Source organism: Dermacentor albipictus, chromosome 9 (genome assembly GCF_038994185.2).
Source record: "Dermacentor albipictus isolate Rhodes 1998 colony chromosome 9, USDA_Dalb.pri_finalv2, whole genome shotgun sequence".
Lineage (NCBI taxonomy): Eukaryota > Metazoa > Arthropoda > Arachnida > Ixodida > Ixodidae > Dermacentor > Dermacentor albipictus.
The window spans coordinates 4,323,605-4,339,422 of record NC_091829.1 but is presented as its reverse complement, the minus strand read 5'-3'; the positions used below and the strand labels follow the sequence as shown (position 1 = coordinate 4,339,422).

The following is a 15,818-nucleotide window of genomic DNA, read 5'->3' as shown; positions in this document are numbered from 1 at the left end:
TCTGGGCAGTACTTGCAATGTGAACAGAAACCGTGCTGTGGTTGCACTTGAAATGTACCCTAGATGGTCAAAAATGATCTACATACAGCCCTGCACCGCAAAGTATGCCAGCTAGCAAAGCATGCAGAGCTATTTGAGCAGGATGTGATTTTCCCTATCAGGCAGACGGTGTGGCTGTCGACGGGTCCAACGCAGCCCCTGACCCACTGGTACCAGGTGCGCTGCCTGCTGGAGAGCCCACTGTTTGTGCAGCGAGGTCAACGACTTGGGGGTCGAGTGGTGCTGCGCTCCAATCGGCGCCAAAGCTACGACGTGGACATTGAACTAGAGCTCGAGGGGGGTGTGCGAGCATCAAATAGCCTGGACCTGAAGAACCCCTTCTTCCGGTACACTGGGCAGCCCCCACAGCCACCACCCGGTTGCCACGAGACCTCGCCCAGTGAGGCCTACTGGGCCACCCTGGATGCCAATGGTAACCTGCCTTCTTGGTTGTGCTCAACCAGGGCCTTCCAGCACAGTGGGGTGCTTGCAGGCTCTTGTTGAGAATGGCAAGCACAAAATGATATGAACTAACGTCTGCCGTGAGTCATTTGCTTAAAATGACACAGTATGGCTTGATTGTTTGCAGGTTTCTACTCGTACAAGCCTAATGGTGAACCTGTCGACTATGGTGCCTATGCTTTATGCAGTAGGTACTTAACCTTAACCTAATTGCTATGGGCAACACACAGAACGTAAGGATTTGAACTTTTGCTGGCCTCTACTTGCAGTTTGTTTAAAGTGCCCTTCCAGATGATCTGTGCCACCAATACAGCGGTTTTCTTCAATGCCATTTGTAGTGGTGGTTTCCTTGATGTAGTTGTGGTAGTTCGTAGTCTCTTACAGTGCTCTGTTTTAGCCTTTTGGGGGCCGTAATCATTGCTGGATGTGCATGCTTGTCACAGCTTCACATCTGTCACGGCTTCATACCAGAACCTTATTTGCACAACAGAGAGGTTCAGCCAATAATTGGCCCAACTTTGTCAGCAATGCTAGCCCCCACCATACTCTGAGATACCAACAGTGTGCACATGTAGGGCAATGGTGGCTAGACACGCATGCACCGTACATATTTTTTGTCTGTGAGCCCCATCTCTTCATTTCTGATTATAAATATTTCTGAAAAATTGTTTGTGTTTTGGCCGCACTCTTCTCCTTTTGCAAGACCGTACCTCACCAGCCATGGCTGCGTAGCGCTATCTCCACACCATATCGACACTTGGCACCGTCTGAGTTTTAGCTTGGCGACTTCTTTGTAATTAGATGGTAAAGGAGAAATTGTTTTTCTCGGCAACCACTGCACCAAATTTGCTGTGGTCTGTTGTATTTAAAAGTTGAAATCTAATGACTGTTGATAGCATATTTTTAATTTAGGCCCGTGATTTTTAAATAAATATTGTTGAAAATCATGAATTTTTCAAAAGAAAACTATCAGGTTTACAATTCTGTAACTCGACAATGAAAAATGACATCACATTTCTGTGATTGCCCCTCATAGTACATCTAATGCAGCCACATACACGGCTCTTGAGTACACCACTAATATGTGAGTAGGACTTCTGCAAAACCCTTGCAAGCATTGTAACAGAGTCATGTAGGATATAAATTAAGTGAAACCTTAATATGACCTTCGTTAATTTGGAACATCCGATCATTCGGACTCATCCTTTGCTTCTGGCATGCATATGCACTGTTTTATGCAGTCAAACTCTCGTTAGTTCGGATGTATTTGGCCACACAAAGGTTAATTCGAACAACTCTTTCAACTCGGTGATTGGCTTGCAATGAGTGTTTCCCGGATGAGCCTTCACGTGCAGGATCGTCTGCTTTGCTCCATGTGCGATCGGTTTGTTTATTAACTTAGTGCAAATGGCATTGGCGTGTCTACAATGACCAATACTGTTGAAGTTCAGGCACCCATTATTACAAGACACTTGCAGGACTTACAAATGATGTTGACATTTGGTCTGGCTGCTTAAAACTGAATGACGAGCTGGAACAGCTAGAACAATCACTGGCTGCTGCCAATGTGCAATTCGTAGTTCATTCGTCATGAAAAAAGTCGGGCAAGTGCACTAATCTGTGAAGGGGATTCAGACTGCTGTCAAGGGGGCACGTTCGATCACAGGCTACCTCGATCCAGATCAAACTAAATTAGGACCGAGCGCTGCTACACAGTCATTTTGATCGCATATTTGACTTTGATCGTCCTAATCCTACGTATGATCTTGAAGTATAATCATTAGCGATTGTGGTCAGTCGCTAACGAAAGTAGAGAAGCTTGAAGGCCGTGATGTAGACGCTCATGTTTTAGAGGTTGTACATTCGTACTCTTTGCTCATGACTCAGCGCGTTTGCTTGTATGGTAGGTGCGAATAATTTCGGCACGGGTATTGTTAATTAAATTCCCTTAGGAATTTGAATGTACCACCAATCTTCGAACTCTTTGCCACCGCCGCACCACCTCCTCGCCGCCTCCTCATCCCTTGCATGTCCCCGGTCTTGCCCTCGTTTTTCTGCACGACAATTGGTCTCGCTGCCGTTGCCCTTGGAAACGCGCGGATCTCACGTTTTGCTTGGGTTTTTCTTTTTCGTTCACGCCATTTTTCTCCTCAGCTCGGCTGGCTCAGCGCTCTAGCTCACCGTGGCGAGCGTTGTACGCTGCGTTTCCTCCTCTCTGTGCTTGCGCTATGCTGTGCTGTCGCACATATAACTACAGTCGCCGACCGTTTATTCGGACCTCACGGGGACTGCGAAAATGTCCGAATAAACAGGTGTCCGAAAAAGCAGATTAAGAAAAAAAAAATGAAATCCTTTATTTCCACGCACTTATTCGGGCTCGGCAGTAGGCTTGGAAGAAATCGTGAATGCGCCGTTGCACACTGTTCCGTTTACGCGCAATCAGATAAGCCTGAATCTCGGAGAGGGTCGTACGGTCACTATTGGCGGCTGAAAGCACAGTCACTGCTTGTACACGCTCCGCATGCGACGGCAGCGTAGCACATGGTGCGTCATCTTCCGACTCAGAGTCATCGTCCGGCGGTGCAGCAGAAACCTGACGAATGACCTTGCCGTCGTCGAGTTCTGCGCATGTCAGTACAGCACTGTCAGCACCTATGAAACTGTCAAATGAGACGGTGTCCGGAATCGCAATGCAACCACTGCGCAGGTCTCGGCAGAACATTTTCCGTGTCAGTAGGGACTTGTAGGGAGCACATTGGAAGGCGACAAATCTTAGGCCCCCCCGGCACCCGCTTGCCGGCATTCCCCAGCGCAGTCTGCGCGGGCACTGTCGGCGCCATTAGACCCTTGATGCGATGTTTACGTATGCTGCGTTGGATCACCGAAACCTCGACACAGCACACAAAGCAAACACCACTGTGCCGACACCAGTCGCACAAACGAAAAACTCGGCCTGCTCGCAGCACCTTGCGCGAAGAAACAAACCGGCTGCTGGATTGTCTTGATGTGGCTTACTAAGCTGAAACCGGAACTGCTGCAGAGCCGCTCTATCTAACCAGACAGAAACGATGATGATGAGCGGCGATTTCCAGTAGCGCCACTTCATGGGGCAGCAAGGAAGCTCCGTTCAAAACAAAAATGGCGTTCAGCAAGTCGAACCATGCACCGGTCAGAGTCCGTGCATGGTGCTCTCGACCGAGCTGGCTAAAGGAGTCTCCGAAAAATCAGACGGGAGGTTGCAAGGTGTCCGAACTTTCGGCAGTTGTTATACATTATGGTCTATGGGGAGAATGGCGGTGCCGCGAAGCTGACCGAATACAGTCGAACCTCGATATATCGAACAGCGCGGTTATCGCAAAATAGTTCAATATAGCCAGAATTCGATATATAAAATCACGTAGAAAACACGTCAAAAACTAGCACAAATCAATCAATGAACCAATCGTGGCGCAATAGATACTCGCATGAAGCTTCAAAGAAAGTATTTATTTCGTTCGCTGAAAGTACTGAAGCAGCGTAGCCTGCTGCATATTGGCAACCGCGTGCTTGACCACGGCGTCCTCAACATAGTCCAAACGGTCCACAAGAGACGGTCCAGTGCCTTCTATTGCGCCGCAGTAGCGGCGTACAACGGCCAAAACAGCTACAGGCTCAGTTGCAGTCGGGAGCGGGGCAACATCAGCGCTTGCTGGATCAGCCTCGGCAGCGTCTTCGTTTGGCCGCTCAGCAGTCACACAACAGCCGCGATCTCCACGTCTGTTGACTCCGCCACTGTTCCGGTGCTGTCGTCACCGCCAACGAAGCCCTCAATGCACATGCTGTGTGGCTCAGCACCGACTAAGCGCTCCAACTGGTTCCACGGCCGCCTCGATCACGCGCGCACGGCGGGGGCGCGGGCGCGCGTGATTGAGGCGGCCGGGCTGGCTTACAGCCGGGGAACGCGCGCGCTCCCCTCGAGACCGGCCGTGGCTGGCTCCAAGCCGTCGCGTGTGTACGCCGCTACGTTCAAATGGCGCCCTCGGTGCAACCGATGTGGGAGCTGTCGTACGCAGCAGTCTGGAACGCCCATCGCGCCGCCGCTATCTTCGAGTGTGTTGCGGGAAAGCTCGCCTCCTGTCAACAGAGCGCACTTGGTCTGGGGCGGCGGAGTTTGATATATCCATTTTACATCCGGCCCCGTTCGAAATAAAAAATTAAAAATGCATGCGATTTTCCACGTGATATAGAAAGTGTTCGATATACGCAATAATTCGATATATCCGTGTTCGATGTATCGAGGTTTGACTGTAATCGGGCTTGTCCGAATTTTTGGAATCCGGAAAATCGGTCGGCGACTGTATATGCCACAAGGAAAGCATGACTGCTTACGCAGGAAGCAGTGACTCCATAACTTTGGGCGAAAGAACTTTCTCTCAACAAAAAACAGTGTTTCTTGCGAGTTGATGAGTCTTTCTTATTGCTAATATCAAAGCATCCCCTTTTTAAGTTTTAAAGCGAAAGTCTTTAGATCTTTGGTGGTTGCTTGGGCTAGTTGGTAATTCATGATAAAAAAATAACGTACAGCGCGAAGTACAAGGACTGCGAGAGATGACATACACAGCGTTGTGTATGTCGTCCCTCGCAGTCCTTGTCCTTCGCGCTGTACATTATTTTTGATCTTTAGATCTATTGCAAGGCTGCATTGTGAAAAGAAAATATCACGTGACCCAGAAAGGCCACAAGCGACCCAAAGCACGTCCAGTCGTGCATAAGAGATTGATGATTGACCAAGTTAATGATTCATTAGTGATTTAATTCAAGTGTATTTAGGGGGGACACGGGTCTTTATACCCAAAATACCATTAAAAAAAAAACGAATTTTGGAAAATAGCATTTCTCTCATCTACATCTATTATTCTCCCTATCTGCCAAGTTTCCAATCTCGTAAGGTCATATTTCAGCCATACGAACAACTTGAAAACAGATAGGGCTCCTGATTTTTTGCGTGTGTCGACGCTAAAACGACACACATTCAATGACGTCGCGCTCACGTACAAGTGCCTTGAGGGTGGCCATCTTCGTCTCATTTCAAAGAACGTGGTTTCGGCTTCAAATATCGCAAGCTGCCACTTCGTTAGGCTTGCTGGTACAGTACGAAAACCGGCAGCAAAAATAGATGAAACGCACATTCTCATTCGCTGTAGCATGCACGTGACGAGATAATGCCACGTGATTGGCTGGGCGCACTCCCGAGGTGTCTGCTAGCCGCAGCAAAGGCGCAGGCGTGACGCCATGTTCGATACGACTATTGTGTGAGTACGCGCGACGATCCTCCTCTGCTCTGAAAGTTTGACTCTAAGCACAAGTATGGAAAGAAAAGGAAGAAGTCCATGCTCAACAACTTCAAAAAACGCCCCACCGCATCGCAAGTTGTTGAGGACGAGCCAACAAAGGCGTCAAGCGATGAAACTAATGGAGCCGACCTAGTGCTAGGCCTAGGTGCTGTGACGAGTAGGTGCGACGAAAACGCCAGCCGCATCCGTCGTGACACCGTTATACTGACGCCTTCAGATTTGGAGCTAATCGACAGGAAATCCGATGAGAAACTACAAGAGCTCATGTCAACTGCAGCAGTGAGCCATAAGTTGGAGATCTTGTCCACTGGCGATGTCGCTGCCGGCCCGCGTTGATACTGTTTTCACCGTGGTGTGCCTGGAATCGGTGAACGCACTGCTGGAGCATATGAATTGTAATACATGCTGCGGTAGCGCAAAAATCAGCCGGAAGGAGCGCGAATATGGCCTTGCAGTAAGTCTGGTGCTCATATGCTTGAAATGCGGCTGATAAAGCGTCAGCGTGGATCTCGCCACGTGTGAATGGGACTCAGAAAGTGAATCTGTTTACCGTTAATATTCTGGCTGCGCACGCAATGCAGAGCACTGGCAATCGGCAAACTGCATTCAATGATATTTTCGCAACAATGAATATATCGCACCGCGGGCTGCATACGAAAACGTGGCAGGGGTGCGTCAAAATGAAGTTGGCACTTGCCACGACCCGGGCAGCTGAGACGCTTGCAACAGAATGCGCGAAGTCGGTCCGGCAGCTTTACAGCCAATTAAACTTCGGCAACCCGGGCAACGTTTCTGTATCGTACGACTGGTCTTGGATGACTCGCAAGCACAGTTCGCACATCGGTGTCGGCGCCGTCATTGAACTTTTTACGGGACTTGTGCTGGACTACGTTGTGCTGAGCAATTTTTGAGCCGGTTGTCAGCGTGGACCAAAAGTTGGTGACCCTTCATACGAAGAATGTAAAGCCAGTCATGAGTGTCAGAAAAATATGGATAAGAAGGCTGGTGAAATGGTGATGGAGACTGGCCTCATTTTATTCAAGAGATCGCTGGAAAAGTACAGCCTAAGATAACACAACTGTTCTGTCAGACGGTGATAGCCGTACTTTCTTGGCCCTAAAGGAGTCCAAAGTATATGGCTTTATAGAAGTTGACGAAGAGGATTGTGTCAACCATGTCCATAAGAGGATGGGGACAGCCCTACGTAATGCCCTGTCAAAGCACAAGGGGCCTGGCTCAGAGCCATTTGGTGTAAGAGGAAGGTTGACTAGAGATTTGGTCAACAAATTTAGCTCTTATTATGGATGGGCTCTGAAGTCCCACACTGGTGACATTGAAGCCGTGGAGAAGGCCGTGATGGCAAGCTACTATCACGTAACATCAAATGATGTCATCTCGAATCATAGCTTTTGTCCAGAACGTCCTGATTCCTGGTGCCAGCAAAATGCGGGAAAGGCCAAAGGTCAACCCGTGCCGAAGCACCGCTACAATTTACCTACTCATGTAAGCAAGGCGGTACTGCCAATCCACCAACGGTTGTCTGGCAAGATGCTGCTTGAACGTTGCCACCAAGGCGAAACACAAAACAACAACGAAAGCCTGCACTCGCTAATATGGGGGCTCGCACCGTAGGAGCGGCACGCATCACTTTTCAGCGATGAGGCTGCAGTGGTGGAAGCAGTGATGAAATTCACTGCTGGCTACAGGAGAACCTCGGCAAGCATTTTGCAAGAACTCTTGATGAACCCTGGCAAAAAGTGTATGCAGCGCATGGAGGAAAAAGACCGGTGCCGATCAGCCGCATCTGAGCACAAGCGTGCATCGGCAGAAAATGTGCAGTGCTTATTCAAAGAGCGCCACAGAGGTACTAATGCCCAAACTGACTATGCCGCAGGAGCCTACTAATGTTTCGGGAATGTGTATGTGCACACATTTGTGACTCTTCACAATTAAATGTGACATTTATTTGTTTTCTTGATTTTCTCGAAATACTAATTTTGCACACCCAGCAAGACATTTACTGTGATATATCAGTAGCTATCATAGATACAATATTAATATTTTTTGTAGCATGTAGATAGATGTTTGGAGCACCAAACATAGAAAGCAGTTTTTCAAGTTTTTAAAATTTGTCTTTTGTGTGACTAATGCATGGCCATGTTCAAAACAATGGAGTTCAGTTCACAATAAAGTAGGAAATATTGATCCAATCATGAAAGTTCCTGTGTTGGGAAGCTTGTGCTTTCTGCTCTTGGACCATGTGTCAGTTGTCTATTTTTGTGCAGCGGTTATTTGTCTATTGTAGTAAGAACAAAAGACATTGTAAGATGCATTATTTTCTTAATTATGTAACGAAATAATGAACCTACAGAAAAAATAACTGCGTTTTTAGAATCGGGAGAAGAAACTAAATAAGCGTGCCAATTTTTTGGATTAAGATACATAAACAAGGGTTAAGGAGGATTACGGTTAATGAAGGAATATTAAGACCCCTTAGAGTATATAAAGGAGGATTAAGGAGCATTAGGGCAGATTAAGGTGGGTGAAGGTGAATTACAGTCGCCTTTACAATGCTTTCACATTTGCGTCTCTTAGGCGATACCTAAAGACACCTTGGATTTTTGGAATCTGCTTTTAACTGAAGTTCCACACACGTATGAATGGGCGACGATTATTATTTGGTTTTCTCGCAGATACAGGCAATGTGTAGGGGGTGTTCACATAATTGCGCACGCTTGCTGTCGATATCCACATCTAGGTGGAGGCACGGAATCTGCGCTTTAAAGGGACACTTAAGGTTACTATGAAGTCAAGTTAAAGGGATAAAGCAATGCTCTAGGACTGTCAATATAATCACAGAGCTTTAGTAACCAAGAAATTGAGGTAAATGCTTGACACGGCTTGAGACCCCCCCAGCGACTTTCTGGTACAGTAAAACCTCGTTAAACCGTACCCGCTAAAACAGTAGTTTTGTTTTAAATGTAGTAAAGTCAAATCCCCGACTCAGCGGCCATTGAACATACCGTAAAAACCGGACTATAGGTCGGACCGGAATATAGGTCGATCCCCTAACTAACGAATTCTAAAAATGAAAAAAATATTTTTCAGTGGCAAAAGTACCGAAAGACATGACACCCTTACCTAGAAACAAATGCGACTCAGCGGGTTGCACAATGGTGACAGTATTTATTTAAATGCTGCTCGCATGTGCACCTGGCCAAGTTTTTAGCGGTATCGCGCGACCATCGACCTGCGTGCTTGTCTACACCGTATTAACGACGCTGAGCAGTGAAACAAACGAGATACGCGCATGTGTACGCATGCCCTTACTTTCGCTATTTCGCCGCTCCGTGCCGTGATGATAAGGCGCTGACAAACACGCGGGTTGACGGTCGCGCGATACTGTTAAAAATTCGTCCGGTGTACAGTACACAAAAGGGCACGAAGTCCGCAAGCGCTACTCCGAATCAGAGCAACACCTTTGATCGGAGTTGGATGACGAGTGCTTCTCGCTGTCCAGTCCATAGGTGCGTGCGATCTCTACCGCTTTCAAACGAATGCATTCGACAACACGCAGCTCTCAGACGGACTCCGCAACCTTGCCTTCAAGTTCTGCAATCCGCTGTGATCCGGCCACGAAATGACGTTTTCTTTTGGTCGCTGCAAGTTGTAATACGTTGCTTTTGCCTCCGCCACTACCGAATGCTATTTTCGGATACTCCAAGTTCGCGCTGTGCCGCCAGGTTGCCGTGGGCTTCCGCGTACTCAATCGCCTTTTTCTTGAAGGCGATGGTGAATTTACGTCGGCATCCGCTCATTTTGAAACAAAATGAAAATGCAGCCTTTAATTAATACAACTTTGCGACAGTGGAAACGCAACATGCCGGTGCCACAATGTCGCCACTCCATAGAATAAAGAACTAACGCCGCGCTGCTGATGATGGCGATGGCGGCTGTTTACTTCATCCGCCCATTGTTGCAAGACTTCCGTAGTTTTTCCGCCAATGTCCGGTATATAAGTCGAGGGTCGACTTTTCGTGATGATTTTTTGAAAAAAAGTTCGACCTATATTCCGGTTTTTACGGTAATGTGTTTTGTATCCGCATAAACCGTACCAGCTTATTGCGTACGCATCAGTTAAAACGTAGCATTTCAACTTTTCGTCGTGCAAACACAGCGGTGCGTCGTCTCCATCGGGTGCCCCGGCAGAAGAACAAGCCTGAGAGATCGGAACAACGGCCTCCAAGCACCCTGTGCGTTTGCGCGTGAAGCCACATCAACATCAACATCAACATCATTTCGACGCCGTGCCAGAGAGCGTTATGGTTTTGTGCAAGCGAGGACATGCGTCATTCCGAAGCTCGGATAAAAGAGACGCCGGGTGCTCAGCATAGAAGAAAAATTAGACACTGTCTGTGCTATCGAACGTGACAGGGAGAAGTCGGCGCTGGCATGTGACAAGGATCTGCTTTTGACAACGGTGTGTGGCATTTAAAATGCGAAGAAGTTGCTTGGCAGCGCTGCTGTGACCGCGAAGACATGTCAGCTACGAGGTTCGACTTCTCACCATTGTTGCCTCTGTTGTTGCCAAAGTGTCGCCTAGCGACAGTGATAAGGACGACACGGAAAGCGGTAGCACGGGCAATTCAGGTTCGACAGTGGCAGAAGCTACGCGTTACGTCAGCCTCATGAATGTAATCGTCGCGACGAGAACAGGGACGTGATAATGTAACTCTATTCCAAACGAGAAGTATTCAAAACTTTGGCACCCAGCAATGAAAATGCGCTTCCGGGACTTCTGCAGCACTACAGTGCGCGTGCACGGAGAATACGTAACGCCAACGAGGAATCTGCCATGCGAGTGTTTCCCGAGGACAGGGGGCTGGCTGAAAAGCTGGCACGCAGCTTCAGTAAGTTTGAGGCCACTGTCATCGTGCGAGGCCACCGCGGCATCAAACGAAAACAACATTTTTGTCGCGCGAAGTGAATAAATACTGCATGTTTTTTCCCCTTTCATCGCACTCTCTCTAAGTTCTGTTTTCGACAGGTAAGTGGGCGATCTCATGCTATTTCGGTTAAACGGTACTACCGTTTAGTACTGCAGAAGGGCAGCGGATTGGGCGAGTTGGTGTTCCATGGTAACAATAAAATTCAAACAGCGCTAGACGACAGGATCAGAAAGAGGAGGAGACAAACACGGCGCCGCGTTTGTCTCCTCCTCTTTCTGGTCCTGTCGTCTAGCGCTGTTTCAATTTTATTGTTACCATGGAACACCAGCTCGCCCAATCCGCTGCCCTACTGCAGTTCATTTCTTGTACATGGGCTTCTTTTAAGTGTCTCAGCGCCGTGTTTGTCTCCTCCTCTTTTTGGTCCTGCCGTCTAGCGCTGTTTGAATTTTATCGTTTAGTACGTAGTTTTTCTGAGCTCCGGCCAACCACGGTTTAACAAGGTTTCACTGTACTAGCCCAATGACGAAGGCACTCCTCATCATAATTTATGTCACTAGTACTCAGCTACTCATATTAAAAAGATAATTTCATTAGATGATAAGATGGAAGAAAATGCTACTTATCTACTTTTTTCTATTCTAAAAAAAAAAATTAACATTTTGACGTTGCCCTTCAGTAGTACGGGTGGTCGAAAGGTTTCGTTTTCGCTCAACTCTGCGCGCTCGACTCTGCGCCGCGCGCAATTTGGAGTTTCAGTAGTTTTGTTATCGCGTTGTGCTGCGCTGGTTCCTCTGGCTCGTGAAACTTGCATTTGGAACATCATCCTCATCATAATTTATGTCACTGGTACTCAACTGCTCGTATTAAAAAGATAATTTAATTACGTTATAAGACGGAAGAACATGCTAGTTGTCTAGTTCTGTTCTATTCTTAAAAACAATACCATTTTGACGTGTCCCTTCAGTAGTGCGGGTTGTCAAAAGGTTTCGTTTTCACTCCACTCTGCGTGCTCGACTCTGTGCCGCGCACGCTTTGGAGTTCCAGTAGTTTCATTATCGCGTTGTGCTGCGCTGGTTCTGCTGGCTCGGGAAACTTGCATTTGGAACAAGCAGCGAGCATGCTACGTCCATGTGATGTCGTGGCATGCACAAACGGTTCACGGAACTTGGCCAAGGGCAGTTGCAGCGGCGAATACAACTTTGCTTATCACTATGTGCCAACGAGTCAACCTCTCTGTTCAAAGTAATTAAGTGCCGTACCTCTGCCACAGCGCAATGGCAAAGAGCCGAAAAATCGCATAGTGTGCTCGCTGCACTTTCGTTCAGAGGATTACGAGTTCAATGCCGACTTACTGAAGTCGTGTGGAGTGCCTTTCAAAGCAATGCTTTCCCATAGCGGTGTTCCGTCAGTCTTGCCTGCATTCTCCAAAGCGCAAGAACAACTGCAGGTCGAAAACGGGGCGGCGAGTGCGGCATTGGTTTTCACGAAGGAACAGCTAGAAATCTGCGAATATCTACAGCCATGACATACAGTTGCCATCGTAGTAGTACGCAACGACGCCAGAACCCCGAGCCCACAATAGCAGGTCACGTTCATCAGTGCTTAAATCGCTGAATTCTAGCCCAGCACTGCGAGCCAATGTGTCGTTCTCAGGGTCGTCCATTGCAACGACCATCAAAGTTGGCGTCATAAAATAAAGAAGCAGCTTATTGTCGCACGCTTTCCCTTCTGTTAACCACCATAGTTCTTCTTTCGCACTGCTTTCGGCTCTGTCTTGGCTCTGTTTCTGGCCGTGCGTTCGCGTTTTGCGCAGAAAAGCCGTAGCGCCGTCAGCGGGCGCTGTTTTACTCACCAACGTTGCAATGTCACTGTGCGACCATGATCTAACCACTCCTCGATAGGAGGGCGGGTAATTTGAACTGCGCTAGAGGTACACGGACACTTCAGAACACATTTTCTCTTAAAGTAAGTCTCTTCTTCGCATGAGACAAGCGTTTCGGGGTTTTTGGGATGGTATTTCAACAGTCCACATTCACTTACTATTAACCTTTAGTGTCGCTTTAATAGCGAATATTTTAAAACCACCTATCTGCAGTTTTGTTCTGTGGGGAATCTTTTTCCAATCATTTAACACAAGCCGAAATCATTGCATCAATGCGCTTTGATCTCAAAGGCTGAGCAATGAGTCACGATTGTGGTCATGATGTAGTAATGCAGAGAATATTCTAAAGCTAATAATGTGTAACACTGCAAAATATTTTACTCTAATCCACCTTCATCCTCCTTCATCGACCTTAATCCTCCTTAATTCACCATAATCCACCTTAATCCACCATACTGATGATCCAAACTGATGTTATCTTTATGGACTTTCGAAAAGCTTTCGATAAGGTTTCGCACAAGAAACTACTTCATAAACTCAGTTTTATTATAAATAATAAACAGATATTAACATGGATACAATCGTACCTATCTGATCGCCGTCAGTTTGCCGAACTACATAAAACTTGCTCCAATTACGTTCCTGTCGATTCTGGTGTTCCCCAGGGATCTGTCCTCGGCCCCCTACTGTTTTTAATATTTATTAATGATATTGTTAAAAACCTGCCATTACGTGTTAAGTTATATGCGGACGGCTGCGTGCTGTATGAGAAAATAAGTTCGACTGATGATCAAATTAGGCTGAATAATGATTTTGCAAAAATAGTTTCTTGGTGTGAGAAGTGGCAAATGTCAATGAACTTTGAAAAAACCGTATTTATGAGAATAACACTTAAAAAGCTCTCTCTTCTATATTACTACAATGCTAATAATAATTTTTCACGAAGTCACAGAATATAAGTATCTAGGTCTATGGATCTCTGATAACCTTTCTTGGACCAGGCATGTCGACTATGTTTCAGCAAACGCTCTCCGAAAGCTTTTTTTCTTACGACACTCGCTCAAGCTAGCAATCCCTGGTACACGCCCCCTTGCCTACAACACTATTATTAGACCAATCTTAGAATATGCAGTAATTATCTGGGACCCTTTTACAAAGGTAAACATAAATAAACTTGAAAGAATCCAAAAGAAAGCAGTAAGGTTTATATATAACACTTACGGGCGAGCATCAGTCAGTGACCTTCTCAAGAAAAGCGGTTTACCCTCTATTCCTAACAGAAATCGCATATGTCGCTTAAAGTTTTTCTATCAATTAATTAATAATAATCTCAAAGTTGACACCTCCAATTTCCTTACCTATTCGTCAGGGTACCAAACTAGAAATTGCCATTCTCTTTCTATAACACCATTAAATCCGCGAGTTAATTGTTTTAAATATTCCTTTTTTCCAAGGACCATCACTGATTGGAATAACCTCTCGGATGATGTTGTCAAACAGACATCATTACATTCATTTCAAGAGCATTTGAATTGATTGCTGTTAATTGACCTTGTCGCTGTATTCTCTTGTTGAATCTCTATGTGCAATTTTGTTTTCTTTGTGTCTGTAATTCTGTATCTTCACACAATGTTGCCCACCTGCTATGATCTTGTGTACAAGATCGCAGTATTTATAAATAAATAAATAAAATAATAACCCTTGTTAATACACCTTAATTCATCATAATGGGGAACGCGCGTTTTACAAAGGGAAAAATGGCCAAAAAAATTGATTTTTTGAAAATCACAGTTTCAGTTTCTATAACTCTTTTTCTATCTGATTCCGAAATACCGTATTTACTCGATTCTAAGCACCCCCTTTTTTTCATGATCGCGATGCCCAAAGTGAAGGGGGGTGCTTAGATTAAAAAAATCTGGAATGACCCCCTCTCCCCCTTTTCGCTGCGACATCACGACGAGACAGGTGCGAAAAATAACATTTTATTTTGCAAACATCCAAAAGAAAAATCGGTGCAGACAGTGAGCCCACTGCTTGTGTCGGATGCTTAGTCACTATCACTGCCACTCGCGAGTCCGCACGGCTCTGCAGTCCGGCTGTGCGGCAAGATCGCGCCGCGGACGCCGTTCCACCTCGGGACTCCGACGGCTCCGGCTCGATGACAGAGCGAGCAAGCGCGCTTGGCGGTCTTGGCTACGCGCTCTTCCTAACAAATAGGGGGGTGCTTAGATTCGCATGCAAACTTTTTTTCCAAATTCTTTCGCAAATGTAGAGGGGGGTGCCTAGAATCGCGAAAATACGGTATCCTCTATATAACCCCACATAGAAGTGCTCTAAAAAAATTTGTTTTATCAGCCAAGATGGCGAAAAATTTCATGGAAATCAAGAAAGAACCGCATTTTTCAAGCCACGATATCTCTGGAACGGTGAATCGAGTGCCGCCATCTTGGTCTCATTGGAAAGTGCATTTCTCTGTCTTCAAAGTTGCCGCTTCAGCTGTCTCCTCCATACAGAAACAAGCACACAAAACGCAAGTGATTGAAGGTCGTGCCTAAGTCTGCGATTGGACGTGCCCGCCACAAGACTCCAGCGTGGTTCGCCATTAATCCGGCGCTCGCGTCGTCATCTCGGCTCTTTCACAGCTCTTTGCACCTCCCGAACCTGGAAGTCTCCACTTGCCGTAATCTCGACGTGCCAAAACAGGTGCTACGCGGACATTGCGGTAGCGTAGCCGATCCCTACGCTTGTGGACGTCTCAGACTCGCAGCTAAGCACTCGGAGCATCGGCAATGTGTACCTTGCGACCAAGGTTCACACGCGGAATCCTCGGACATGCGGCTAGGCCTTTCAGCGCTCTGGTGTGTTCAAAATTCGTGACCAAGCACATTGCGCATGCAATACTCGGACACGCACCTAAGCATTTCGCGCATAGGTAATCTTCAACTCAATGATCATGCGCATCACGCACGGGCTTCTCCGACCCTCACCTTAGCATTGTGTGCACCGGCACCTCGGACTGCGCGAATAAGCGCATCGAGTGTCGACTCCTCGAGCTCGCAGCTACGGATTTGCTGCGTCGGTACCTCGGACTGCATCTGGAAGCGCATTGAGTGTCGACTCCTTGAGCCCGCGGCTAGGAATTTAGCGCGTCGG

The 15,818-nt window shown here is 46.9% G+C and overlaps 1 protein-coding gene across 9 annotated transcripts in view; it reads left to right on the top strand.

Annotated features, from left to right (window-relative positions):
* The window catches only part of Art4 (arginine methyltransferase 4), a 191,111-nt gene that overhangs the window by 123,938 nt on the left and 51,355 nt on the right, over nucleotides 1-15,818 (top strand). For 5 of the 9 annotated variants that reach the window (XM_065437335.2, XM_065437328.2, XM_065437329.2 and 2 more), the window contains 2 exons: nucleotides 162-472; nucleotides 629-688. In XM_065437335.2, coding sequence (XP_065293407.1) covers nucleotides 162-472; nucleotides 629-688 — 371 coding nt within the window. Of the gene's footprint in view, nucleotides 1-161; nucleotides 473-628; nucleotides 693-15,818 lie in introns of all 9 variants that reach the window. The other 4 variants (XM_065437336.2, XM_065437332.2, XM_065437330.2 and 1 more) reach the window with 2 other exon arrangements.